At 41.3% G+C, this 26,812-nt stretch overlaps 1 protein-coding gene across 12 annotated transcripts in view; it reads left to right on the forward strand.

The window, feature by feature from the left end:
* The window catches only part of HECTD4 (HECT domain E3 ubiquitin protein ligase 4), a 173,888-nt gene that overhangs the window by 122,572 nt on the left and 24,504 nt on the right, over nucleotides 1–26,812 (forward strand). For 11 of the 12 annotated variants that reach the window (XM_086348151.1, XM_086348152.1, XM_086348154.1 and 8 more), the window contains 19 exons: nucleotides 779–860; nucleotides 2,386–2,588; nucleotides 3,430–3,565; nucleotides 4,360–4,542; nucleotides 4,993–5,157; nucleotides 5,562–5,731; nucleotides 6,640–6,755; nucleotides 9,818–9,921; nucleotides 11,057–11,218; nucleotides 11,336–11,484; nucleotides 11,881–11,960; nucleotides 14,474–14,637; nucleotides 16,778–17,015; nucleotides 17,786–17,922; nucleotides 18,399–18,525; nucleotides 20,166–20,303; nucleotides 21,923–22,059; nucleotides 23,981–24,141; nucleotides 25,860–26,041. In XM_086348151.1, coding sequence (XP_086204277.1) covers nucleotides 779–860; nucleotides 2,386–2,588; nucleotides 3,430–3,565; nucleotides 4,360–4,542; nucleotides 4,993–5,157; nucleotides 5,562–5,731; nucleotides 6,640–6,755; nucleotides 9,818–9,921; nucleotides 11,057–11,218; nucleotides 11,336–11,484; nucleotides 11,881–11,960; nucleotides 14,474–14,637; nucleotides 16,778–17,015; nucleotides 17,786–17,922; nucleotides 18,399–18,525; nucleotides 20,166–20,303; nucleotides 21,923–22,059; nucleotides 23,981–24,141; nucleotides 25,860–26,041 — 2,834 coding nt within the window. The remainder of the gene's footprint in view (nucleotides 1–778; nucleotides 861–2,385; nucleotides 2,589–3,429; nucleotides 3,566–4,359; nucleotides 4,543–4,992; nucleotides 5,158–5,561; nucleotides 5,732–6,639; nucleotides 6,756–9,817; nucleotides 9,922–11,056; nucleotides 11,219–11,335; nucleotides 11,485–11,880; nucleotides 11,961–14,473; nucleotides 14,638–16,777; nucleotides 17,016–17,785; nucleotides 17,923–18,398; nucleotides 18,526–20,165; nucleotides 20,304–21,922; nucleotides 22,060–23,980; nucleotides 24,142–25,859; nucleotides 26,042–26,812) is intronic. The other variant, XR_015144611.1, reaches the window with a different exon arrangement.

Here is a 26,812-nt window from a genome sequence, read left to right on the forward strand (position 1 = left end):
GTCCAAAGATTACAAACCTGCAGGGCCCTGTTAGTGGAATCCAGGACAATGAGAAGGTCCCACAGAACACAAACTCCTAAATTTAGGAGAAATTTAGGGAATTTAGAAGAGAAATTTAGGGAATTTAGCAGAGATGTTTGTCTCAGATGGAAGAATCCTCTCTTCAAATAAATGATTGAATGATGGTGTCATCCTCATAATCAGGTCCCTTGTCTGCCATGATAGAAACCAAAAGCACTGTGGGCTACTGGCATAGGCTAAGCTGAGTCAGGGGAAGTCAGCGCACAGATGAAGAAATTTCCAAGGCACATTCCTGGGCACTGTGAAATGTCATCATACAAACTTGGTGAAAGCTTTTTTGAGAGCCAGGTTGAGGAGGCCGGGGGAGCTAAATTCTTAGAAAGGGAGATCCAGTCATTAACACCCAGGCAGCAGTCCAGGCTGTTATTAAAACTGCCTCACTTGGAGATTTAGATCCCTCACTGAGGCCTCCCATGGGCCTGGCCTTCTCTTTATTTTAGGATCAGCTTGTCACTTAGTTTGTCATCTTCACACAGGTTTTTAATTATCGTTATAACTTAAAAAAATTGTTTTGATCCCAAAAAGTGCTATAATTGAGCAATAAAGAGCATTTCCTTTCGAAAAATTGAGTCTTACTGTGGATTTTTGTTACAGCATGTAGTGGTGGCCTGACCATTACCAGGTTGCCTCATGGCCTGCAGTCCCCAGCTGTGACCATCCTGTAAAATCATTGCCTCTCTCTGACTTCCCATTTCAGTAGCTCAGAAGGACGGCCCTTCCGACTTGGTACTGGTGCCAACATGGAGAAAGTTGTGAAAATGGACCGAGACATGACGAAGGTAACCCCAACGTGGAGGAACCTGCTCCAACAAGAACCACAGTTGAGAACATTTGCCAGGCTTCAGGTTTTCAGGAGAAATTTTTTTTTAAACATTCACGTTACCACAAAGAAGCAGTGTGAGAAATTGAAGTCATTGAGGCTATTTTCAAGAAGATTAGTCAAAATCAATTTATCATCTAACCAACAAGGACCTACAGTGTAGCACATGGAACTCTACTCAGTGTTGTATGACAGCCTGGATGGGAGGGAAGTTAGGGGGGAATGGATACATGTATATGTATAGCTGAGTCCCCTGCACTGTTCACCTGAAACTATCACAGTATTGTGTTTTGTTTTAATCGAAGGATAATTTGCTTTACTGTTCATTTTGCATTGGTTTCAACCAAACATCAACATGAATCAGCCATAGGTTTACCCATGTTGAAACTATCACAATATTGTTAATACCCAATAGAAAATAAAAAGTTTAAATTAAAAAAGATCAATTTATCATTAATATTAAAATATGGAAGAGAACTCTTGATTTTGACCTAGAAATTTTCTTAGCTCTGTTAAGAAAGTTCTACAGCATAAAAGATAGTTTAAAAGTGATCATAGGGTGAAAGGTTAAATGAGTAATAATATTGGATAATAAGAAATAAAGACAAATAGCCCATAAAAAATATGTTCAGTCTCACAAATTACACAGTAAATAAATAAAGGGAAAGAATAAAAATAATAGTACCGTGTCTTTTTACCTTATCACCCTGATAATGTTAAGATTGATGATACCCTTTATTGCCACGGTGAGGGTAAATAGGGCATTTTCAAGTATCCAGAAACAAGCTTATTCTTTTCAGTTCTGTTTGTAAAAAAAATAAAATAGAATTCATGTACCCATAAATAGGGGATTTGTTAAAGAAATTATTACACCCATTTGATGAAATGCTCTGAGCTTCCCTGGTGGCTCAGCAGTAAAGAATCCACCTGCCAATGCAGGAGACTCAAGTTCGATCCCTGGGTTGGAAAGATCCCCTGGAGGAGGAAGTGGCAACCAACTGCAGTTTTCTTCCCTGGGAAATCCTATGGACAAAGGAGCGTGGCGGGCTACAGTCCACGGGGTCACAAAGAGTCGAACATGACTTAGTGACTAAACAATAACAACGAAATACTGTCTAACCATAAAAGTAACCAGATATGTCTATGTTGACATGGATATTCATGATATTTTATGGTATCAGATTCATATGAATGAACAAAATTCACAATGTTTTGATAACTGTTAAAAAGAATTCAAAACTGCTTGTAGCATGACCTATGATTCTGTATGTCAGAATCTGCAGGGAAAAAATTCTGGCAGACTAGCAGTGATCTCTGTCTGGCTGAGGACAAGGGATATGTGTGGAGATTTAACTTTCTACAGTTCTAATATTTTAGTATTTGCATCTATAAAAATGAGCCTAGATGGAGGACACAGATTTTTTAACAAATAGTGCTGAGAAGAGTGAAAAGAGTATCACGAGAATCTTTAAACTGACCCCCAGGGTGGCTGCTGTGAGGTGATTACGGAAGAGGCGGCAGCTGCTCTGCGAAAAGCGACCAAGTGGGCACAGTCAGGCCTCATTGTCAGTGTTGGGCCACCCGTGGAGTCCCTCAACCCAGAGGCCGTGAGCGGGCTGTCCACAGGGGACAAGAAGAAGACTGCCCAAACCTCCATTTGCCGAGAGAGAAACTCTGAACTCGCCAGGTAAAGTCTTCCTAGGACAGAAGCTGTCTACTCTCTTCTCAGACTTCCTGTGTGAGGGGCTTGTTTTGAGGGTTTTAATTTTATTTTTTTATATTTTATTTTGTAGAGTATTTATTTTTATTTACGTATTTATTTTTGGCCTTGCCACATCACATGCGGGATCTTAGTTCCCCGTCTAGGAATTGAACCATGCCCCCTGCATTGGGAGTGAGAAGTCACTGGACCGCCAGGGAAGTCCTGAAGGTTTTAATTTTATATCCTCCCCTTGACCTGCTGGAAGTGAGGAAGTGAGGCTTAAAATACCCAGCATTCGTAGTAGCTGCTCTTGAAGTCGAGTCAACCAGTGATGACCATTCACTTGGTGGATCTGATGCTGTGAGGGACGAATAGGGAGGCCCTCCAGCCTGAGTGCACATCTGAAACTGGAGGACTCTTTTTCTGAGAAAGGCCACCACCAGGAACACCAGCTACAGTTTTTTTGAGCAGCAGTAGTAAATTCTGGCCTTGCTTCCTTTACTTCATCCAAACGATACTTGTCACCATTCCAGCTGTGTACAGAAGGATGAGCACATGTTGCCCCTGATAAGTTTGGGTGACATTTTATGCTTGCCGGCCAGAGGCAGATGCAGAGAAGTCATCAAAATCCACTTTTTCTAGTATGGAGCTGGCCAAAAAGTTTATTAAGTTTTTTCAGTAATATCTTGCAGAAAAACACAAACCAACTTTTTGGCTAACTCATCATAATTAGAAAATGTTTCCATCTGGTGCCAAGTCTAAAGCTACTCTTTTGGCTTCTTTACCATCACGGGGCCTTGACACTTTTCCCTGTTGACACTTGCAGGACCGACCCCGTCCGACCTTTCATCAGTGGGCACGTGGCAAATAGCATGGCTGCTGAGGTGATCGCCTTGCTTCATAGCTTGCTGATGGCACCTGAGTCAAATGCTGCTCAGATATGGACCACGACAGCAGAGAAGGTTAGTACGCTGTTATTGCTTAAAGGAGGAAGCAGGACAGAAGTCAGTTTTTTGTTCTAGCAAGGGACATTGTAACAGAGAGAGTCCCCACTTCAGCCAGATAGACTTGTGTTCCCCCTGGAATCTGCTTTGATTTAGTTGTTTCAACTCTGTTAACCCACATCTCCTATCACTGCCAGTTCTGATTTCACAGAAGGCAGGCTAGTATTCTCAGGGAAAGAATAGCACACCTTGTTTCTCCTCCTTGCTTGTGTTCAATCAGTACTAACATTAGGAAGTCATGCATCCTTGGTTTATTGGATTTGTTAAGTGGAGTTGATGAGTATTAAGGAGGCCTCTGTCAGATTTACACTCCCTGAGCTCTTCAATAATTCATCTTGACAAACTAGTCCAGTCTCCCAAAAACTAGAGTTTGGTCATCAGTTTCCCTATTCATAGTCATTCATCTTGTGAACACCTTATAACATATCCTAAAGGTAACTGGGTGTTCCAAGGTAGGTGATATGCTCTTAAGGTCTTTCTTCAGATAAATTTTTGGCTTTATTTTAGGTTTTTTTTATTTTTTTAACTATGTTTGATTTGCTCATATTTCAAGATTGTGCATTTCCAGTTTTGTCCAATTACATAAGACCAATATGGCAAGAACATCAGTGATCATTCCTGCTCGTTACTGCACCCCTCCTGTGTCCAGAGTTCCTTTAGTCCAGGGGCCCTGTTGTTGACACTGCACCACCCTTATTATGAAAACAACCAAAGTTCTAACTCCTGCCATGTGGGCTGCTTCATATGTTTAGGTTCTGTCTCGTGCACTGATGTACATTCCACAGTTGGGGAAATATGCAGAAAGCATTCTGGAAAATGGCAGCAGCAGTGGCAGAAAGCTTGCCAAACTTCAGAGAATTGCCCGCCAGGCTGTGGCTGCACTCTGTGCACTTGGAGGCTTCAAAGAGACAATCAAGATCGGGTCTGAGGTCCAGGTAACCAGCCACCATTTTCCCAAGTCATCGCTTTTCCTTGTGTATAAGTCCATTGATTCATCTATCAGCTGTAAGACACCCAGTTGGACAAAAATTCTTGTTTTTTCAAGCTAAGAAACAAGTGGCTTCTCATCCACACAGTGCTGCAGATTATTCAGACATCAGTACAATACTGCACAGTAGTTAAAACGCTTGTGTCCTGTGGTGGTGTTAATATTGGGAGTGTTTTAGAATTGAGGCTTGAATTTGCTTCATACTGTGATCACCTTGACATAAGGTTTTAGGACCTATTATTTTAACTCACATTCAGGGCTTGGCGTCTGCATTATAAGAACCTATTGCTGTAATGCCATAATGACAGCTGTAGATTTACTCCTCCCACTTGTCACATCAGATCGCTGCTCACACCATCAGAGTTGGTAGGTAGTGCTAACCCATCTGTGTCTCTAGGTTTTAGGTAGAGGAATATCAGGAAGCATCGGAGTGGTGGCTTCTATCAACGAACAGGAAGGTATAGCTACGGTCAGATTCCCACCCATAGACTGTAGAAAGACTTCGCAAGCATCAGACACACTGACTATTCCATTGTCTAGACTTTGTGTTCCAAGATCAGAGGTAAGGTGATTTTTAAATGTATCCTCAAATGTCACTGCAAATGGTAACCATCCTGTAATGAATAATACGCACATGCATAGTGCTGAAGCACAAATACTTGGTTTTCTTAAATTTTACTTATGATATATATTTACATATTGGGTGTAATTATTTAATAGTAACGTTGATGTGAAGATTTTTACCTAAATGACCAAATTCATTTCTTTGGTGAGGAATATTCCGCAGTATATTGTATGTTTAATTGTTTTGGTCTAGCTTGCAATTTTCTGTATGGTGATTTTTTTTTTTTAATTGAAATTTTGAGAATTAACTCCAGATGATAATAACACCCTCATTTCTTATAAACTAACTACTTGAATTTAACTTTCTGCCATGCCCCCTCCTCCCCCTCCCACCGCCATCAGGCATTGCCTCTTCATAAACTGTCCATTACTGAGAAGGTAGTACAGGCAGTCCAGTCCATGTTGCTTCCTCAGGAGGGAAGTCTCTCTATTCATACCTCACTTCCTGCAGCAGGAGATGGGTCAGCTCCTGTGATGGCAGTCGTTCGGCTCCTGGCTGAAATAAGAACAAGGTGAGCGCCCTCCAGAGACCCCCTAATGTGCTGAGTGGTGCAGGCCAGAGGGACAGGCATCTTCCATGGGCCTCTCTGTGCCAGGTTTACTGGGTCCACAGCATGAACTTCATGCCAAACTGAGTAACAGAAACCATCCATTTGTGCTGTGTTTACTACAGTTTTTGTTGCATTCCCCAACTTCTTAGCTTTGAAATAAAGTTTAGCTGTTTCCCTAAGGAAATAAACAATCAAAATATGACTGGTATATGGAGTGCACGCATAGACCCCATTGATTTGCTTTGGTCAAAGAGCTTTGTTCTATCACAGGAAGTCTTCTGTCACTTGGCCCTTTTTTAAGTGGTTCAGACCACATCAGTACCTATCTAGTCTCTTTCTAAACTGCTGAGGAGAAAATTAGGGAATGCTCACAAGTGTCAGAATTGGAAGGAAAACACATTTATTTATAATTAAACAATAGCAACAAGTTTCTTTTGAAAATGAAACTTGCCAGAAAGTTCTAATATATGTTTTGAATCTGGTGAGAGAGGTCAGTATACAGACTTCCCAAGCATTTGGGTCCTTCTTGTTCTCAGAACATTAATATTGCCTACAGAGCAAAGTTTAGGAAAAGGTATTAGGAGACAGTGCTTATTTCGTAGCTGGCACTTGGTGTCTTCATGTAGGGAGATGGCAGCCATTTCCCCTTTTTCCAATTGTCCATGCAGTGTCAGCAGTTACTGTGTGGGAAAAGAGAAGCTAGTTACATATATTCAAACCAATGCAGCTCAGTAAAAAAGCAAGAGGAATGGAGAGTTGGAACCTTATTTAAATTAGTGGATAAAATTGATTGAAATGTTTTTCACAGTTGGGTTTTTAGAGAATGACCATTGATGACTTTGAAATATTGTAAATCTTTTAACATTAAGAGCATGCCTGGTCATGGCCCAGCTTTTAGAAGACAGCTTATTTTGTGAAGAATTCATACAACAGTGTCCAGCAGCTGTTGAAGTTCTTAACCTAGTAGCCCAGGAATGCAGTGCTGGTAAGTACCTGTTGCTTTCCTTTCTATCCTTTGTGTCGAGGTTTGTTAGCACACTGACAATCTGGAATGGAATATTGACTGTTTTCACATACACTTCCAACAGCTAAGCTCTAGACACAGCACTTACACGACTGACTTTCATTTCAAATCTGTAAATGTAAATAAAAAGCTTCAGTATATGCCAACTAGAAAATCAGCATTTTTCATTTTAACTTTAGGACCATGATGTCAGAGTATTTTCTTTGCCCCATTCATATTAATAAGTGGGTTTCATTTCTGTATTAGAATTCTTTGTGACCTGCCCTTAGGGCTATGGATACTTTCTGACTATTGTCATTGGCCACATGTGAATTCAGAGTCCAGAAATTTGCACTAACATCCATCTTTGTGTGTTTGTGTTTCTGTGTGTCTGTATGTGTGCTTATGGAAAAGTTCAAAAAAATACAAAAATAGACTATTTTTGTATAATGAACCCTCATGTTTCCATCATCTAGTCTCAACAGTTATCAACTCATAATCAATCCTGTTTCTTCTACACTGCATCCTCCTGGATTATTTTTAAGCAGATTTTTAGATATTCCTTTTATTTATCTGTAAATATTTTAGTGTGTATCTCAGTAAGGGCTCTTAAACACAATATCATTTTCACATGTGAAAAATTTACAATAATTTAATATTATTTAATATCTAGTCAGTGTTCAGCTTTCTAATTTTCTCAAAGTCATACTTGTTTTTACGTTTGTTTATTTGAATCAGAATCCAATTAGAATTCATCCATTGTAATTCATTGTTGTCTTTTAAATCGCTTTTAAAATACAAATTCCCCTCAGTATCTTACTTGTTGAAGTTTCCCATAGTCTGGATTTTGTATATCCTATGGTGTCATTTAATATGTTTTTGTGTTCTTGAATTTCTTGTACACTGATGATTGGCCTGGGTTTTTCTGAGTGAAAATTTACCCTTTATCCTCAAGGATCTAGTTGGACTCTAAATATAATTGTTCACAATTAGATTAGCATTTCTCCAATGCTCTTGTACTAATGTTTTAATAAACTAAAGAAAAAATAGATATCTTTACCTCCCTTAATGTTTTTAATCTTATCTATTTTTTGGTCATTTTTGTTACCTATATTATTTACTGTCTCTCATGCTATTTGCTTTTTTTCTGTAACTCTCTAATTTCTCTGTCCTTAAATTTTTGTCCTTTTTCATGTGGCAGTGATTTCTTTCGGCTTGTTTTTGCTTTTTAATTCATCTTCGTTTTTATATCTATCTTTCTTCTCAAATCTCCTTCCCTTAATAAGCATAGCTGTCTGGGGCCAGCAACCATTAAAAAGCCTCAGAGAGATCCCCCCAAAAGAGACAGCAAGAACAAAATAAAAGGAGCTTGCTTGCTCGGCTTCTCAAGTGAAATTACTTGTGACTCAACACTTGCTCATTATTTAATTTTGTATGTGTCATAGGTAGTTCCCTACTTCTGCTTTTTTAATATTCTTGGCTTAGGTTGCATCCTAAGACTTATTTGACTGATTTTAGCAAACATATAACCTTCTGAATGAATCACTTGCTTTTCTCTAGGACTCATTCTGGGTCTCTCTTATACATTTTATAGAATAAAATAGAATACATTTTATCTTACTCTGTGAAATTAACTTTGGTACTTAATGTATAAGCCAGAAATCATAATAATTTAGAGCAAATAGCTTTAATAATAACCCATCTAACCCATTTTTTCCCCCTGTAGAAAAGAACCCTATAGAAACAAAGAGTTGAAAGAAACATGTGGGAAGTTCTTATTAATTGCTACAAAATAGAAGACTATGAGCTTATACACAGCAATTTATATTCTAAAATAGTGTCCTATGTCAAGAAAGTGAAAGTGTTAGTCGCTGCGTTGTGTCCGACTCTTTACCACCCCATGGACTAGGCTAGGTTACACCCCATGTAACCCACTAGGCTCCTCTGTCCATGGAATTCTCCAGGCAAAAATACTGGAGTGGGTTGCCATTCCCTTCTCTAGGGAATCTTCTCGACCCAGGGATTGAACCCCAGGTCTCTTGCATTGCAGGTAGATTCTTTACTATCTGAGCCACCAGGGAAATCCATGTCAAATTTAACAGTCCTGAATACCTCACATATTGGATTACCAGAAAGGATTTTAAGGTTTAAAGTAGGTATTTAAGTTTGCTGATTTATCTGTATTAAAAGAAAAAAAGAAAAACTATGTCTGAATTACTTTCCAACACAGCAGTAGGTTCTTATAGCCCACTTAGAGTCTGTGCTCAGAAGAAATGCTGTTTACTACATGAGATTCAAAGTAGTGTGTAGAAGAGAAAGAGTTCTTTGATTTTTATTTTTTAATATATCAGGGTTTTTTAATTTCATAAATGAATGTGTCATAGAATTTATAAGCAATAATATATTGATTCTCTAAAGTGAATCTGGGATAAAGTAAGCCACAGACTTGGCCATTGAAATGCTTCCGTCTTTGGTCTGTCTCTCACCTTTGCCCGGGTTTGTTTCTTATGTTGCATAATAATGTTTCAGCCTTGCACTGCGTTCTTTGTCACGTGCATGTGTGCATATACACGTCTTCTCTCTCCTCCCAGATTAGGGACTTCGGCTCATATTAGCTTTCTATTTTCCAACATCTGGCCCTGTGCTTTGGTTGTGGGAGATGACAATAATAGCTTTCATTTATTGAGTGTTGGCCATGTGTCAGGGACTCGGCTAAAGGCTTTAACTTGCATTGTCTTGTCTTCACAACCATCCTGTGAGGCACAGGTACTGTCCTTACCCCCATGTTGGCAGTGAGATGTTAAATATCAAGTAATGGAACCAAATTCTGGATCCAGGCAGCCCAACGTCAGGGCCCGTGCACTTGACTGCATTGCTTTGTTGCTGAGCTACACGTAGGAGACAAAGATGTCTCAGGGTGTTTGCTCTTTGTAAGAATTTGAATAATCTCTGTATTTCATTGCTCGGGTCCAACTCCAAAAGAGTTGGAGCCCTCTCCAGAGTTGTAGGATTTATTTGCACGTCTTCGACATCTTCCCCTCCAGGAGAGCGGCTGGCAGTTGTGGAAGTGCAGTGTGAACGGCTGAGGATGCTCTACCGGGACTGTGCTCGGCCCCCGCCGCCTCCGCTGCAGGCTGACCGGAGACAGGTGAGCCCTCTGCTGTGTCTGCAGCACGCAGCATCAGAGAATTACAGAATTCCAGGCAGCACGTTCATGATTTTAGAAGGGGTGTTTGCAGAGCCATTTGGAGGTATATGACATGCTGTCATCTCTGAATGTCAAAGCACATCAACTTGACATTCCGAACATTGAAAGATTACAGCAGAGGAGCAGAACTTGGCAGTCTGTAAATAATTTCTGCATTATCAATAAAAACAAAAAAAGAAAACTTTTTCAAAATTTTAGATCTGTAGTTCATCTTGTAATAATACTAAAAAGTATACATAGAGTGACTAAAAAGCAAAAGTGGCACAGAGAAAGACATTTATTATGTGATATTACTTATACATGGAATCTAAAAACTACAACAAAGTAGTGAATCAAACAAACGAAAAAGCAGACTCACAGGGAAAAAACAAATTTCACTTGAGGGGCAAAAGCAAAAGAGGCAAAAATGGCCAATATTGGCATATCTGTGAATGTTCTTAGCAGCACTAGTCATAATAGCCAGAAAGTAGAAACAACCTAAATGTCCATCCCCTGATGAATGAATGCATAAAATGGGCATGTTCATACAATGGAGCATTATCAGCCTTAAAAAGTAGTGGAGTGCTAATACATGCTGCAGTATGGACAAAACTGGAATGATGCTAAGTGAAGGAAGCCAGTCACAAGAGACTACATACTGTATGATTCCATTTCTTGTAATGTCCAGAACCTGCAGATTCAGAGAGGCAGAAAGCATAGAGGTGGTTACCAGGGACTGGGAGGAGAGAGGGATGGGAATTAACTTCTAATGGGTACAGTTTCTTTTAAGGAGAACAAAAATGTTCTAACAGTTTGTGGTGATGATTGTAGAATTCTGTGAATATACTAAAATCCATTGAACTATACACTTTAAATGGGAAAGTTACATGTTATGTGAATTGTATCTCAAAAAATTTTATTTATACTAGGTGAGAGTATACAAAAATTGCTGTATTCTTATAATTTTTCTATAGATTTGAAGTCATTTCAAAATAAGACAGTTAAAAATATATGAGAAAAAATGTCACTTGAAATCTCAACATCTCCATTTTGTGTTCACAATGCTATTGAATGAGAGTGTTTTTCCCCAATGCAGCCCAAAGAGATTACGTGGAGCCCCTCACGAGTGTTTCCACCTGTCCGAGCCTGCATGTTCTCCTCGCACCTCACTTCTGTCACCTTCCTAGCAGACCCCAGTGCAGGGGGCGGTCTGCCCAGGGGCACATTTATCTACGCCACCTCACCACTGCCCGTTCAGGTGAGAAATCACAGGACCCTTTGTCTTCTGCCTCTGTCCTTCAAATATGAGAGAAAGAGGAAGTTCAAGGGCCCATGTTGAGCCCTGATTGTCTGCCCACTCCTGGTGTTTCTTCAGGCCCCGTCTTTCTACTGGGAAATTGAAATTGTTTCCTATGGAGATACAGATGATGATACTGGACCAATAGTTTCCTTTGGCTTTGCTACAGAAGCAGAGAAAAGAGATGGGGCATGGACTAATCCAGTGGGCACCTGTCTTTTCCATAAGTAAGTGGCTGCTATCACTGTTACCTGAAAAAAAATAGGGACTTCCCTGGCTATCCAGTGGTTAAGACTCTCTGCTTCCACTGCAGAGGGCATGGATTCAATCCCTGGTCAGGAAACTAAGATGCCACACAGTGTGGCAAAAAAAAAAAAAAAAAAAAACCAACATGGATGTGGGTATTTTAAAACTATAGTAATACAATTACAGTCTTTACCCTAAAAAATGTAGACAATACCAGCTGGAAATACACTCAAGTTCAATGAAAGAGAAGAGCTCTTAGGATTTGTCTTCTGGTTACTCTCCTGCTACTGAAACTCCTCCACCCATTCACTGCTTACCTTCCTCTATGTTGGCCCATTAGCCTTGTCTCTGACTGTTTCTTGTTTTTTTTTCAATAGCAATGGCCGAGCTGTGCATTACAATGGCTCCAGTTTATTACAGTGGAAGAGCGTTCGATTAGACGTAACTCTCTCTCCTGGTGAGCATGGTGGGAGGTGCATTTTTTTTTGTACCTTGTCTATTTCTGTTGTTCCCAGGTTTGGGCCAGAATAGGTCAAAATTAATGAAACTCAGCAAATGGAAATGGACACTGTCTTCTAGTGAAAATGAAATACTTGTCATTGCTGTCCCCTAGTTTACACTGAACCTTTCATTTTATGAGGCACTGTTGTCATTAAAGCCTCCACTGGTAACTTAGGAGTCACAGTAATTGTCATTCCTCCATCATTAGAAAAATCTGAGATTTTGCTTTTCTTTGAAGTTTGGTCTTTAATTAGCTTTTCATTAATAAACATATAAATAGCTTCAAAAAAAAAAAAAAACCCCACCCCTACCAGTCACCTTGAAGCACTCAAGAAATGCATTATCAGTAGGTAAGACAATGTGCTATAGACTTTGCTCTCAGCAGGCTAAACATCCAGTCCAGCTTCAGCAGATCTTCTGCCCAGGTGTTTTAGTCACATAGTCGGTTCAATAAAGAGAAAATCTTTCCCCTTGTCTTTTTAAGCCTCCATATAATAACTTGATCAGAAATAGTAGAGGAATAGCCCTAACTGCTCCAGAAGTAGCATAATACAAATATTGTCCTCTTGACATTAGAAGCAGCCAAAAGTGTTGGTGACTTATTTTCAGACAATACATCTTAGCATCATCTCTGATGAAACTTGAAATTATTAAATGTGATAGATGATCTGAGATGCTTAGGTAGGGATTCCTGAGTCACTGAACCCGACAGATAACTTCTTGTAGCTGTCTGAGGGGGTAATTTGGTCATCACTTTTCCTTGAGGGAGCTGCTTATTAAATTGTACTTTACCAGTGAGCATGGTATTTTCAGTTATGGTCAAGTTATGCCTTAGAAAGTTACTTCCTGGCAGGTTGTTTCTCTCTCTATGGATCAGAACTCTGTAACCTGCTGAGTACTTAAGTGCTTTAAGCACAAAGGGAGGGGGAGTAGAGAGAGCAGGGGACCCGTAATTAGGTGGTTTATTTGTTTGTTATAGTTGATTGTTTTGTTTGATCATATTTTAGTTGTTGAGAAAATTTTGGATCAGACCTCAAGCAAGCCTGCTACCTACTCTTTTCTTAGAGAAATGTGTCTGTGTGGTATTAGGAGTTAAGAACCTACTTTTAACAACAGGATCCCAACCTCAGTACCAACACCTTCAGTGTCTGTTCATTAACAGTTACTCTTTGAGCATCTCCTATGTGCTGGGCCCTCTTCTAGGCCCTGCAGATGCCGTGGTGAACAATGACAAGTCCCCAGCCATTGGGAAACCCAGCCTAGTGGTATCAAAAGCATATGAGACTGGAAATTCCCTGGAAGTCCAGTGGTTAAGACTCCACACTTTCATTTCTGAGGGCACTGGTTCGATCCCTGGTTGGAGAACTAAGATCCTGAAAGCCATGCAGTGCAGCCAAAAAAAAAAAAAAGAAAGCATGTGAGACTGATCAAAAGCAGAATCACAGAACTTCATGCACTGACTGGAGAGTTTACAGCGGGTTAATTGTAAAGCTATGTGCACTAGCAGCTTGCCTGAGGCAGCCTATAGTGCTGATGTGGTGGACATGGTCCCCTTGGTTCTCTAAGTTCATCCCAGGATCTAGTCATCTCATCAGAAAGCAGCTTAGCTTGTATTATCTTCACTTCCTGAAAAATGCCTTAAATAAATATAACTAAGGAGTCATAATATGAGTTAATGATGTATGTTTAGTTTACACTGTAGGTGGAGTTTTAAATTACATTTTTTAGACCCTTTCTAAGTCATCTGCAAACTTGCTGGGAAAACACTACTTTTCTTATCTTTATTCATAAGCAATCTTGTACATGTCAAAAGAGAAAAACTTGTATTCCTCTATTAAAAAATCATATCCAATGTTTTTCATTTTTGTCTTAGCTGCCTGGAAAATAAAGGTTAAATTTCATGTGTAATTATGTAACTATGTAGACACTACTATTTTTGTTCTTCTGAACAGTTTCTGACTTCTCTTTTTAAAATTGTTTATTTCCGTTGTGTTCCTTTGAGTGAGTGAGTGTTAGTGGCTCAGTCTTCTGACTCTTTGTGGACCCATGGACTGCAGCCTGCCAGGCTTCTCTGTCCATGGAATCCTCCAGGCCAGAATACTGGCATGGATAGCCATTCCCTTCTCGAGGGGATCTTCCTGACCCAGGAATCAAACCCGGGTCTCCTTCATTGCAGGTGAATTCTTTACCGTCTGAACCACCAGGGAAACTATGTTACTTTATATATATCTAAATATTGGGTTGGCCAAAATTTCCTTTGTGTTTTTCCATAAGATGTTATGGAAAAACCCAAATGAATGTTTTGGCCAACCCAATACAAGGTATTCCATGTCTTTTTCAACTGTAACTGATGGCATGAATAAATAAAAACTATGACAGTCAATGGTACGTGACCGCATGCCAGTTACATATTGGAATTTTAATAGTCAATAAAAAGGAAAAAAAAAGTGTTGTCTCCTTCTGCCCTAGGTGACGTGGCAGGGATTGGCTGGGAGAGAACCGAGGGGACGCCTCCTCCACCCGGGCAGCCTGCCAAGGGCCGTGTGTACTTCACATACTGTGGGCAGCGCCTCTCACCGTATCTCGAAGATGTCTCGGGTGGGATGTGGCCGGTGGTTCATATTCAGAAAAAGGCAGGTTGTCTTGTTGGGAATGAAAACCAAATTCTCCTCAGCAATTTGTTCCATCGGGAATGGAAAAATTAGACTCTAGACGTGGCGTGGTTGACATAGTATGTGGTACCTGATGACAGAACCTCAAAAAACCTGAAGAAGTGGGTCCTTCCTTTGCATTGAATCTGAGTGCTTAAATGCTTTGATCTCCTTTTGGCCATCTTTCCTAAACAACAAGGCAAGGGACGCTGGTGTTCTTCCAACGCCAGTAGAAAAAGCCTGTGGTTAAATAAGTTTGGAACATGGCCCTCTTGGGTTGCTTTTAGTATAGCAAAAGCTCAGAGGTATCCTTCAGTAAAGATTTAAAAATTAAACTTTATTTAACCTAGCATCCCTACACTTATACTTAATTATGGAACTCTTGTTTTTAAGGAGCACCTATAAACAACTAATGTTCTATGGGACATTACTATTTACTACATGCTGGTAGCTCCCACATCCTTATATCCAGTCCAGATCTCACCGTAAATTCTAGACACAAATATTCAGCAGCCTAGACAACATTTAGAAATAGATATTCCAGTTAACATGTCTGAAACTGAGCCTAACTCTTCCCCACCCCCAGCCTGCTTCTTCCCTAGCCTGCCTTGTCTCAGGAAATGGCAGCTCCATTCCTTCAGTCACTAAGGCCAAAAACCTTGGCCTCTTTCTTGACTCCTCTTCTTCCTCCCATTCTACAGCCAGTCTGTCAGCAAACCTTGTTGACTTACCTTCAAAATGTATCCAGAATCTGACCACTTAGCTGATGGCCCAGCCACCCTCACCTTCTGGGTAGCATGTTACAGTATTCCTATGTTTCCCTCTTCTCCCATCCCCTGAGTTCCTGCCCTTTTACATGTCTTTTCAACACAGCAGCTACAGTGATCCCTTAAAAATGTTGGTTAGGTCATGTTACTCTTCTGCTTTCAACAGGTCAGTGGCATCCTGTGTCACATATTGTGAAAGCCCAAATCTTAGAATGACTTAGAAGATCTTGTAGGATGTGCCCCTGTACCACGTCTCTGATAGCATCTTTGCTCTTTCTTCAGTGAATTGATTAAAGATGTCAATAATTTAGTCAGCCTGTTCTATTCATTCAATAAATATTTATTTATTGAGCACCTATGTTGAGTGCTATATCTCAAGTACTATGCTAAGCTCTGGACATACAATGAGCAAAAAAGATACGGTCTTTGTGCAATTAAATCCAGTTGGAGGAGTCAGGTACTAGTCAAACATTCACATAAATGTGTGTGTGTGTGTGTGTGTGTGTACATATATATATGAGAGAGAAAGAATGTGTGTGTGTGTATGTAGACAGAGGTGGGAGAGATTTCTTTTGAGGAATTGGCTCATGTTACTTTGGAGACTGACAAGTCTCATGAACTGCCATCTGCATGCCAGAGACCCAGGAGAGGCATAACTTGATTCAATCTCAGTCCAATAGCAAGAGAAAAGAGAAGATGGAGTGAGATATCCTTTAACTCCAGCAGGGGTAAAGGGAAAAGGGTTGAATTCCTCCTCCCTCCACCTCTTGTTTTATTCAGACCCTCAATGGATTGGATAGTGCCCACTCACATTAGGGACCTACTGTGTCCACCGATTCAAATGTTAATCTCACAGACACACCAGCAATAACAATGTTTAATCTGGCACCCTGTGGCCGGTCAAATCAGCATATAAAATTAATCATCACAGTATGATTGAATCATAGACTTGAAGGAAGCAAGTACGAAGCCAATCTGGTCACATCCGTATTACCCTGAAGAAGTGATGTTTGAGCCAGATCTGGAATTTTAACTGGTTTAAATGGACAAAATTGGAGGAAAGAATGTTGCAGGTGAAGGCAGTGGCATGTGCAGTGGCGTCAGGTAGAAAGGAACAGTGTTGGAAACAAGAAAGGTCACTGAGCTTGAATAGCAAAGAGCATGAGTGTGAGGTGAGGGGCAGGGCAGCCTTGCCAAGCTTGAAGCACCAGGGTCTGTAGTTGCACCAGCCCCTCTCCCAGGGTCACAGACTCTCCATAGCTGGGGACAGTGAATGAAGTCCACTTGGAGGTGTTCAAAGTGAGCACATAAGTAACCTAACTCCTTTCAAGTCCTTTCTTTGGTTTCCTTTCCAGAACACCAAGACTCGCGCTAATTTTGGCTCCCGCCCATTTGCCTACGCTGAAGGGCAAGCCCACCGCAATGCTGCCGACCTGTGCACTGACCTGGCCGAGGAAATTAGCGCTAACTTCGAGGCCCTGCCCTTTGCCATGGCCTCTGACAGTGATAACGATGCTGGCACCAGTATTGCGTCAGACCCGGGCACTCATGGGCCACCATGCCGAATTGCTGCCGTAGCCACTGCTCAGCAACGTAAGCTCCCTCCCCTCAGGGTCCACCTGCTTCTTGGAAATGGGAATGCTGTTAATTCCATAAACCCATTTAGCTTGGACATACTCCAGTGCCCACTGGTAATGGGGTAATAGGCCCAGATAAAATAGGGAGCCAGGATGAAGCCTGGTGATCTGGAGAGTCCATCCCCCACATAGAAAAAGTCTGCCACTACTCAGAACCAACAGAATATTGCCACATGGAAATGCAGGCCTGAAAGATTGTCCACTTTTTATGAGACAGCTAAGAACCACAGAATTTTATATAAAATCTCCTAATTTTAAATGTTAATCATTTTTAAACTGATTTAAAATGGAACCCATCAAAGAATAATAAAATGTTAATTGTGGAATCTAAATGGTAGATGTGTAGGTATGCACTAAAAACATTCCTGATTATTTGAAAAATCTCATAATAAGATTGAATAAAGATGAGCTTCAAGAAATGAGATGTCTGCAGCCATATTTGGCCCTTGGGATACTGGTTTGAAAATTGTTTTAAGAGTCTGTTTAATTCTGTATCTTATTGAAGAACCATCTAAAGTCTTCTTTGAGTTAAATGAATTATATCCATATAAACTATTTTAGGATTCAAGGAAATTGTAGACGATTAGTTATTCCTTGACTCTGTGGTTTAAAATTCCTCTAAGAACTAAGAGTCTTTATATCTCACAAATTAAGAGAATCTGATCTGTCCATGTATGAGTTCATATGCCCTTGCCTAGAATTCACTGTCACTGTGCTTTGTTACAGAATATGATAGTGATACTTCCTGTCATTATAAAGTGGAGCTCAGCTATGAGAATTTCATCACCTCTGGGCCAGACCCCCACCCACCCCCCATTGCAGATGACGAAAGTGATGATGATGACGACGATGACATCCCACAGGTAAGAGCCCCACAGCGGTCGTTTAGCTCCCTGGTGATGAAGACAAGCCACGAGGAATATTTTGATCTGAGCATGCAAAACTTAAGTCTTTATGCTTTCAGTTATATATCATTGTGTTTGGACAGTAATTGGGGTATTCATTTTTCTAAACCACATATCAGTAGCTGTATCTGTTTGGCTCCATGGCCCAGCAGCAATCTGGATTTTGGAGAAAGAAGTACTTTGATGGTAATTCAGCAGTGAAGTTTGGAATCATGTGAAGTGTTTATATGGCTTTAGAGGGAAAGGAAGAGCTCACTCCAAGCCAGCTGTTACCTCCCCTGGCCTCTGAGGGTGTAGTTAGTTTGACGGTCTGCACGGTGTGTTTCTGCCACTAGCATCTGAGCGGGGTGAAGACCTCAGGGGTGAAAGCCGTAGTAAGTCAGGAAAGGACACAAGGTGTTCCTTCTCCATTCACGTTTGCCTTCTCCTTCCAGGAGGATCACTATGCCCTGCTGGTGAAAGCCTGGGAGACCAAGGTTTTTCCTACCATCCGAAGACGGTTCCGCAACGAAGCAGAGAGGAAATCAGGACTGGACCAGATAAAGGGTGCTTTACAACTAGGTCTGGTGCTTTATGTTTTCCTATGGAACCCACTTCATGGCTTGAAGAGATGTGTTTACATGAAACTCAGGGAATAAATCAGAAAAGAGGGGCTCATCTAAAGTTGGGCCAGACTTAACAGTGTCCTCTTCTTGGGCCTTTATTGAACTTTGTGGTCTTTTGCTTTCTTCGCCAGGCTTTTCTTTGCTTGTCAGTTCTGCTCAGTATTTTAAGTTGATGGACTGTTAGAATGAAGCTGGCCTTGTTATACCAGGAAGCTGGATGGCCTGGTGGTTAATAGCTTGGGCTCTGACATCATGCCTGTGCTATTAGCAGCTCTATGACCTTGGGAGAGTTACTTAACCTTTCTCAACTTCCCTCACCTTTCAAATGGAACCAATAACGGTATGAAAAATTAAAGAGCTGACACAGATAAAGCTCCTAAGAACAGTTTCTGGCACGTAGTAAGCATCCATGGAACTTCCCTGGAAGCCTAGTGGTTAGGACTCTGAGCTTCCACTGCAGGGGGCACGGGTTCGATCCCTGGTTGGAGATCCTGCAGGCTTTGTAGTCTGACCAAAATTAAATGTCATGGTAATGATGATGGTGAGATTTTTTTTGTCCACTGGGCACATAGAATACAACAGAGTTTGACTGCAGACAGTGAATTATTAGTTAGTCTTAAATGCAGATAGCTGATTTCTGTTTTAAGGCTTTTTCTAATCTGTGAAAACCTGCTTTGTGAGATGCAGAAATGCCTTTTTCTAAGCGGCACAGCTCCCTTCCCTCGGACCATCAGATCAGGTTTTCTGTCATCATCATGGCAGTCAGAGAAGGTGTAAGGAGACAGTACTTGCTCTCTTTTAACTTTCGTCCTAACTGAGACTAGGAACAAATAAGGAGAAAAACCACCAAAAGACCTTTATTTCTTGACCAACTAATACACTGAATCCCTGATTTCCAGTGATAGCTAAGTAATTCCTTTTTCTCAGATTGGTGCCAGGACTAATCAGTATATGCATGTGTGTGTGTGTGTGTGTGTTTTTGGGGGGGTTGATTATTGTTTTTTATCCCACTGAGAAAGAGGAACAGAGCAAATTTCAGTACTGGATAGAAGAAGTTGATGGAGTTGCCCGTCGCTCTTAAATAAGCAACCTGTGTCAGTTGTAGCAATAATCAAACACAGTACAAGAATGTATAAAGAAAAAAGTACAGCACTACCCTCACTTTCTTCTTCCTCTCCATTTGTCCCGTAGTTTGTTCTCTTGAGTTAACGAAATTAGTTAATGAAATTAATTAATTTCATTAATTAGTCATTAATGAAATGACTGCATAATAATGTACAATCATTTTTAAGATGAATATGTTCTTTCTTTCCATTTTTTTTTCCTGGGTTATACTTCCCAGCAGTGCTACAGGGAGTGTTCCCTGTACCTTTACACACTTGAGCTTGTGTTTCTGTGGGAGAGATTTGAGAGTTTCTTAGAAGTAGGGCATTGAGTATTTTAAACTTGATAGACACTGTACAATTACCATTCCCAAAAGCCTGCCTACTCCCATGAATTCCCCTTCTGTCCTCATGCTAGGTACAAGTCAGTGTCATGATTGGACTGAAGATCGTGTGCTCTCTGGAGGGTTACCAGTTCTGTTCTGTCTTTCAGGCATGGTGGATATTGCCCGGCAGACAGTTGAATTCCTCTACGAGGAGAATGGTGGCATCCCAAGAGACCTTTATCTTCCCACCATTGAAGACATTAAAGATGAAGCGAACAAGTTCACGATTGATAAAGTTCGAAAAGGTTTTGCTTCCCCCCTTTCCTTCCTCTTTGAAACTTACCCTGAAAAAAAAAAAAAGAAACTTACCCTGAAATGAGAAGTTGAGTTTTCCCACACATGAGTTTGAGTAGGCAGCTGCTGGTTCTCCTAGGGTGACTCTCTTCACTCTGAGTGATTTGAGCTCTCCTGAGCTCTCCCTCGTGAGGCCTTTGGCTCCCTGGTGGGGAAACTGGATGCTTATCTGGCCTCTAGGGGCCTCTTGCACTTTCCCAGAACCTGTTGCATGAGCAGGGTGAGACAGAACACTTGAAGACAGAGAAGTGGGGCGTGGCTGGAAGATTGCAGGTAGGCCTCTCAGGCTTAATCCTGGCTGCCCAGCTAATGAACCATGAATATGTAGTTGTACTATGCTTTTTAGAATTTTATAGAAGGTATATATTCATTTGATTTAAAATCTGTTGCAGATTTTGAGGAAACAAAAGTACAGAAAAGCGCAAAAAAGAATCTAAACCCACTCATTATTAGACTTTCACAAAAATATCAGAACCTCATGGGCAGGGGCAGGCATATGTATTTACTTTTCTGTTTTGATTCCTCTTTGAGAGAAGAACTTCACAGACCATAAAACCCACCCTTTTAAAGTATACCTTTCAGTGGTTTTAGTATATTCACAAAGTTGTGCAGCCTCCAAACCATTGCCTCTGATTCCAGAACATTTTCATCCCCTGAAATGAATCCTGTACTCTCACCACTGCCATTCCTCCTTCCTTCTAGCCCCTGGCAACCAGTGATGTACTTTGTACCTCCTCATCTCTATAGATTTGTCTAGTCTGGACATTTCATAAAAAAATGTGTGGTCTTTTGTGTCTGGCCTCTTTCACATGGAATTCTTTTTCAAAATTCATCCTTGTTGTAACTCATGTTGGTACTTCCTTTTTATGGCAAAGTAATATTCCACTATATGGATAATACCCTGTTTTGTTTGTCCAGTCATCAATTGGTGGGCACTTGGGTGATTTCTACCTTTTGGCCATCATGGATAATGCTGCTGTGAATATTTGTGTACATGTTTTTGTGTGGGCGTGTCTTCATTCCTCTTGGGTATATATGGAATATATGGACCCAGTGGAATTGCTGGCTCATATGGTAATTTTATGTTTAACCTTTTGAGGAACTGCCATATGGTTTTCCAAAGTGATTACACCATTTTACATTCCCATCAGCACGTATGAGGATTCCAATTTCTCTACATCCTGGCCAGCACTTACTATTGTCTGTCTTTTGATGATAGCCATCTTAATGGATGTGAAGGATGGTATCTCACTGTAGCTTTGGCTTGCATTTCTCTAAAAACTAATGATGTTGAACATGTTTTCATGCATATCTTTTCTCTTTGGAAAAATAGTTATTCAGATTTTCTGCCTGTTTTTTAATTGGCTTGTCTTTTTATTGTTGAATTGCCACAGTTCTCACAGCACTTTGTTTTATTATCTTCCAGACTAAGCTGTGTTCCTTTTGGGCTATAACTACATTGAGGGTATTGGTAAATGCTGGAGAGTTATTTGTATCCTAAAATATATAGGGTCCCAACATGTTAATGCTACTTGCTCCTGAAAAATCTTCTCCCCTTTACCTTCCTCAGGTCTCACGGTAGTAACACGCTCTCCAGACAGCAATAACGTAGCCAGCAGCACTGTTGGAACTGCCCTGCCAAAATTTGCTATCCGAGGGATGCTGAAAACCTTTGGGCTTCATGGAGTTGTCTTAGATGTTGATTCAGTGAGTGAACAGCCTTTTATATACAGTACAGACTTTCATGCCCAGGCCTCCAAGTACCTTAAAAGTGATTATACAGATAGATTACTCTTCAGAGTCAGGATAAAGAAACCAGACTGAGTGCTGTCATGCCAGATGACTTGCCTGAGATTTTCTCAGGGGCCCAGATCAGAGTTGATGGTAGAGTGTAAGCTATTAACTTTCAGTGCTGTCTGTAACTTTAGACCATACTGCCACTGCAGGGTTTTTTGGGGACTTTTTCCATCAGCCATGTTCAGTCTGCCCCTGCTTTATATCTACCAAGTTCCAAGGGAGAATTCTCCTGTTGGCCTTGTTGAATGAACGATCTGTCATTGTCACAATTGTTATACAGATTCAAAGGAATGGTTTTGTTGATCACATCATGTTACTGGTTCTCTCCAGCCTTGATTTCCCCATCTATAAAATGTGTGTATTAAACTAGATCAGTTGTTTTCTTCTCGGCTTTGCAGAACCCTCTCAAGAGGTTGGAGGTGGCAGGGGAGAAGGAATAGAAGAAAGTAAGGGCCGTACCAAAGCTTTCTTTTGAAAACAGAGTCCTGTTTGAAGGCTGTGATCCTTAGGTTACATATATGTGCTTGCATTTATGCTTCCCATGCAGGAAAAAGGGAAGAAATAATACACAGATCAAGCCTAGAAGTCAGATAAAGACGTAGCTATCACCACATAGATAAGCTTTGTTATCTGTCTGTCTACAGATACAGATAATGTTAGTTATCACTGATGCTTTGAAATGAAAGGTTTTACATCTTTAACTGACTCCATTTTACCAGACCATAATTTAAATCATGACATTTTAAAGAGAAGCTATTGACTGGTGGTTTACTAAGGTGAACTTCCAAGTAGAAAATTCCATCAGTAATATCTCCCACTCCCTTCTGATACAAACTTCTGACTCTAGTTATTAGAAAGTATGTAACTGACAATATATTTCAGCAATGGAAATGTGTGCCAGGAAAATTACAAAAATAGAAATTTGTTAAAGTAGTAATTCTGGTATTTCTTAAGTAGTCTGATTCCCTTTTTTTAATAGTAACCCCTAAATAAAGATTAAAACAAAGGGAATCAGACTACTTAAGAGATACCAGAATTATTATTCGAAAAAGTAATAGTATTGTTTGTTATTACTTTAAATATAATAATAATAATCCCTAAATAAAGATTGGGCTTCCCTGATGGCTCAGATGGTAAAGAATCTGTCTGAAATGTGAGAGACCAGGTTCGATCCCTGGGTCGGGAAGATCCCGTGAAGAAGGGAATGGCTGTCCACTCCAGTTTTCTTGCCTGGAGAATCCCGTGGACAAAGGAGCCTGGCAGGCAACAGTCCTTGAGGTCACAAAGAGTCAGACACGACTGAATGATTAACACACACAAAGAAAGATTACGTTGCTATTGGAGTCCAGAATGCACATGCATGAGCTTACCTTTTTTAAATTACTAGCAATAAAATAAAGCTATAAGACTAATCTCTGCTTTTATAAAATTAACATAAAACCAATGAATATAAATTTTACCTGGCAACAATGTATGTTGAACTGTTACAGAAATATAGCACTATTTTCTTTAAATTTCTGACTCATGGTTACATTAAAGTTCCTTAATTTATTGTACCAATTAAAATTCTCAAGCAGCTATACTCCAATAACAATTTTTAAAAATTTGCCAACTGGTATGAAGAAACTAAACACACTATCCAGATGTCTTTGAACTTTTAGACTCAATAAATGACATGAAACTAGCATTTTAGACTCAATAAATTACATGATACTAGCATTTACTTCTATAAAAGTTTGGTACCTATACACATACATACATAAGTATTTTAAAAATTGGGAAGCAAACCAGTGCTCAAAAAACAAATAGACATTTCTCTTTTCTGTTGTAGGTTAATGAACTAGTTCAGGTAGAAACGTACCTCCGAAGTGAAGGTGTGCTGGTCCGATACTGGTACCCTATTGATATGTTGGAAAGGCCCCCCGCAGGCTACAGAAGGACTGCCACCAATGGGCTCGTCACACTGGACAATACCAACCTTCAAATTCACAGGTAAGGGAATTCCCTGGTTGCCCAGTGGTTAGGACTCAGCACTTTCACTGCCAAGGCCCCAGGATCAGTCCCTGGTCAGGGAACTAAAATTCCACAAGCCATGTGGTGTGGCCAAAAAATTTTTTTTTAAAAAGCGTAGGTAAAGTTGAGCCCTTCTTTCTAAGCAAGTCACAGAAATCCACTTACTGTGTTTTGTCACATGTGCTATTCATCATTGACAATACTTTTCTTTCAAAGTTGAGCAAGTCAGAGGCAGCTAGTAAAGATAATAGTGAGATAGCAGGTTAGGAAGAGAGGTGCAGGATCCAGTGTCCCTGGCCTGAGCCATGGGTGCTTGGCTATCACTGGATGATGGAAGCGCGTCTGGAGATTTGAAGAGTGTGGACAAAGTCTGAAGACTAAAGCGAGTCAAGAAGAGACACCTAGGAACTTCCCAGATGGCCCAGTGGTTAAGACTCTTCAGGGCAAGGTGCATGGGTTCGATCGTAGGGGAGCTAAGATCCCTCATAGTACATGGCCAAGAAAAAAGAGAGACAGCTGAGAGGAGTCCGGGCACCAGGTGAGCAGCCAGCTTGTTTTCGTTAATCTGACAATGAAATCCTGAACCCTGCTTTGTGCCCAGCACCCTATGGGGGTCTCTAAGAGGAGAGTGTCTGCCCTCCGTGGGTTAACACCTAAAAACCTGGCAGAATTCCCTCACATACACCTGTGAATTCCTTCTTTCAGTTATAAAAATTCTCACAACAGTTCAGAAGAGAATATAATGGAGCTATCTGATAAAAGTTTCCATAAGCTGTTTTCATACCATTCATCCATTAACATTATAACTTCTGGTTTTATTGTCAGTTTGAAGCAGCGTGAGTCTATCTCCAGCGTAGACCTCTCCTTGGAACACCAGATACACATGTTCAGCTGCCTCCTTGCCATCTCCACTCAGATATGTCATCACCCCATGTGGGTGGTCTGAAGTTTCAACTGGACAGTCAAATTCACGAGACCCAGATAGGCTGTACTTGGCACTAGCTTCACCTAGGTCCAGGATGGGCCACACAGCATGCCACAGGGCGGTGTCGTGCACGTGTGTCAGCAGGAGTCAGAGTCACCCACACACAAGTTCAAGGGCTCTTCTCTCACCCGGTGACAGCCCAGGTGTGAGGAATACATGTCACATGGCCATGTTCACGTGGTGACTAAACAGCCCCACGCCCCAAATAGAACCCAGCATCTTTTGTAACAACTCTACAAGCATAGCTTCCAGGGATTTTAGCAAGAGGCATGCCCCATAGGTAAGAGTCACCGTTTTCTGGAAAGCCCCGAAACCATCACCTCCTACCAAGAAGCTCTTCTTCCAGTCCTCCCAGTGCAGCTTGCCAGTAGGGGCTTGTTGTGACCATAAACAGGGTGCCTGGTAATACTGCTGATATTCAGGAGTTCCCTGGCAGTCCAGTGGTTAGGACTCAGTGCTTTTGCTGCTGGAGCCCAGGTTCAGTCCCTGGTCAGGGAACTAAGATCCCACATGCAGTGAGGTATGACCAAAAAAAAAAAGCAATTAAATGTGGCTTTTTGTTTTGTTTAAAACACAAGTATCTAACTTGGAGCACAGAACATGAGGCCAGAGAAGCCTGAGATGTGGCCCTTTCTCTTCAGGAGCCCACGGCCCACCCGATATGGTGGCCAGAGTGTCAGAGCTCAGCGCCTCCCCTGCCCTTCCCTTGCAGGGAGCTGCTGCGCTGCGAGGCCGCGCTGGCCAGGCTGTACTGCCGCATGGCCCTGCTCAACATCTTCGCCCCCAAGCTGCCTCACCTGTTTACCCGCCTCTTCCACATCCCCGCCATCCGGGACATTACCCTGGAGCACCTGCAGCTGCTGTCCAATCAGCTCCTCGCTCCTCCCCTCCCAGGTAAACCTTGGCTTTGCCGCTGTCACCACAGACACCAGACCCAGGACAGACTAGCCGTAAGGGTGAGCCAGGCGCTGAGCAGGAGGTGTGTGTGGTGTCCTCCTTCTCCACGTGAGGAGTCCCATCACAGGACCTTTAGACTTAATGTACATAAACAGCATGAAAAGATTGCTAACCTGTTAAGCATTCATTGAGCTTCCCAAACTAATCATGGATCAAGGAAAATAATATATTTATGAAATCTAGTCACTGTAGTGTTGTCACATTCTGTTTGGCGTGTAAAGAAAAGAAAATGCCCCTGCCATCAAATGCCACCCAGGAGACCTAACTGATTCATCGTAACCTCAACCAGAGCTGTTTTCGTGGGCCAGCCTGTGTGCATCGGCTCAACTTGGGGCCCTTGTGGTGTGGTGCTCCCTGGTGAACGCTGACGACTCTGCTCTCAGCCTGGTTGAAGACCAGAGGGACCCTCCCTATCTTCTGGCATGTTGGCCTCCAGCCTGTTTCCCTTGACCTCTTAGCAACTGCAATGGGAGCAGGAGTGACAGGGCAGATGGCATTCTAAGCCTAGAGGACATCTCACAGCCCTGGGGTCCCAGCTGGTGCCCTTGTGAACGACATCTCCACAGGCCGACTTTAGCATGTGGGGTCCACTGGCCCACCCCCAAGAACTTAGAGGCTCCAAAACAGACCTGAAAAACTTCCAAGTACTGTGGAAGAAGCTTTATCACAATGACTAACTTGGGTTATAAAATCCACTCTCAACTACCC

Source organism: Bos grunniens, chromosome 17, assembly GCF_055505025.1.
Source record: "Bos grunniens cultivar Pamir isolate PY7600 chromosome 17, Bosgru_T2T1.0, whole genome shotgun sequence".
In the NCBI taxonomy this organism is placed as follows: domain Eukaryota; kingdom Metazoa; phylum Chordata; class Mammalia; order Artiodactyla; family Bovidae; genus Bos; species Bos grunniens.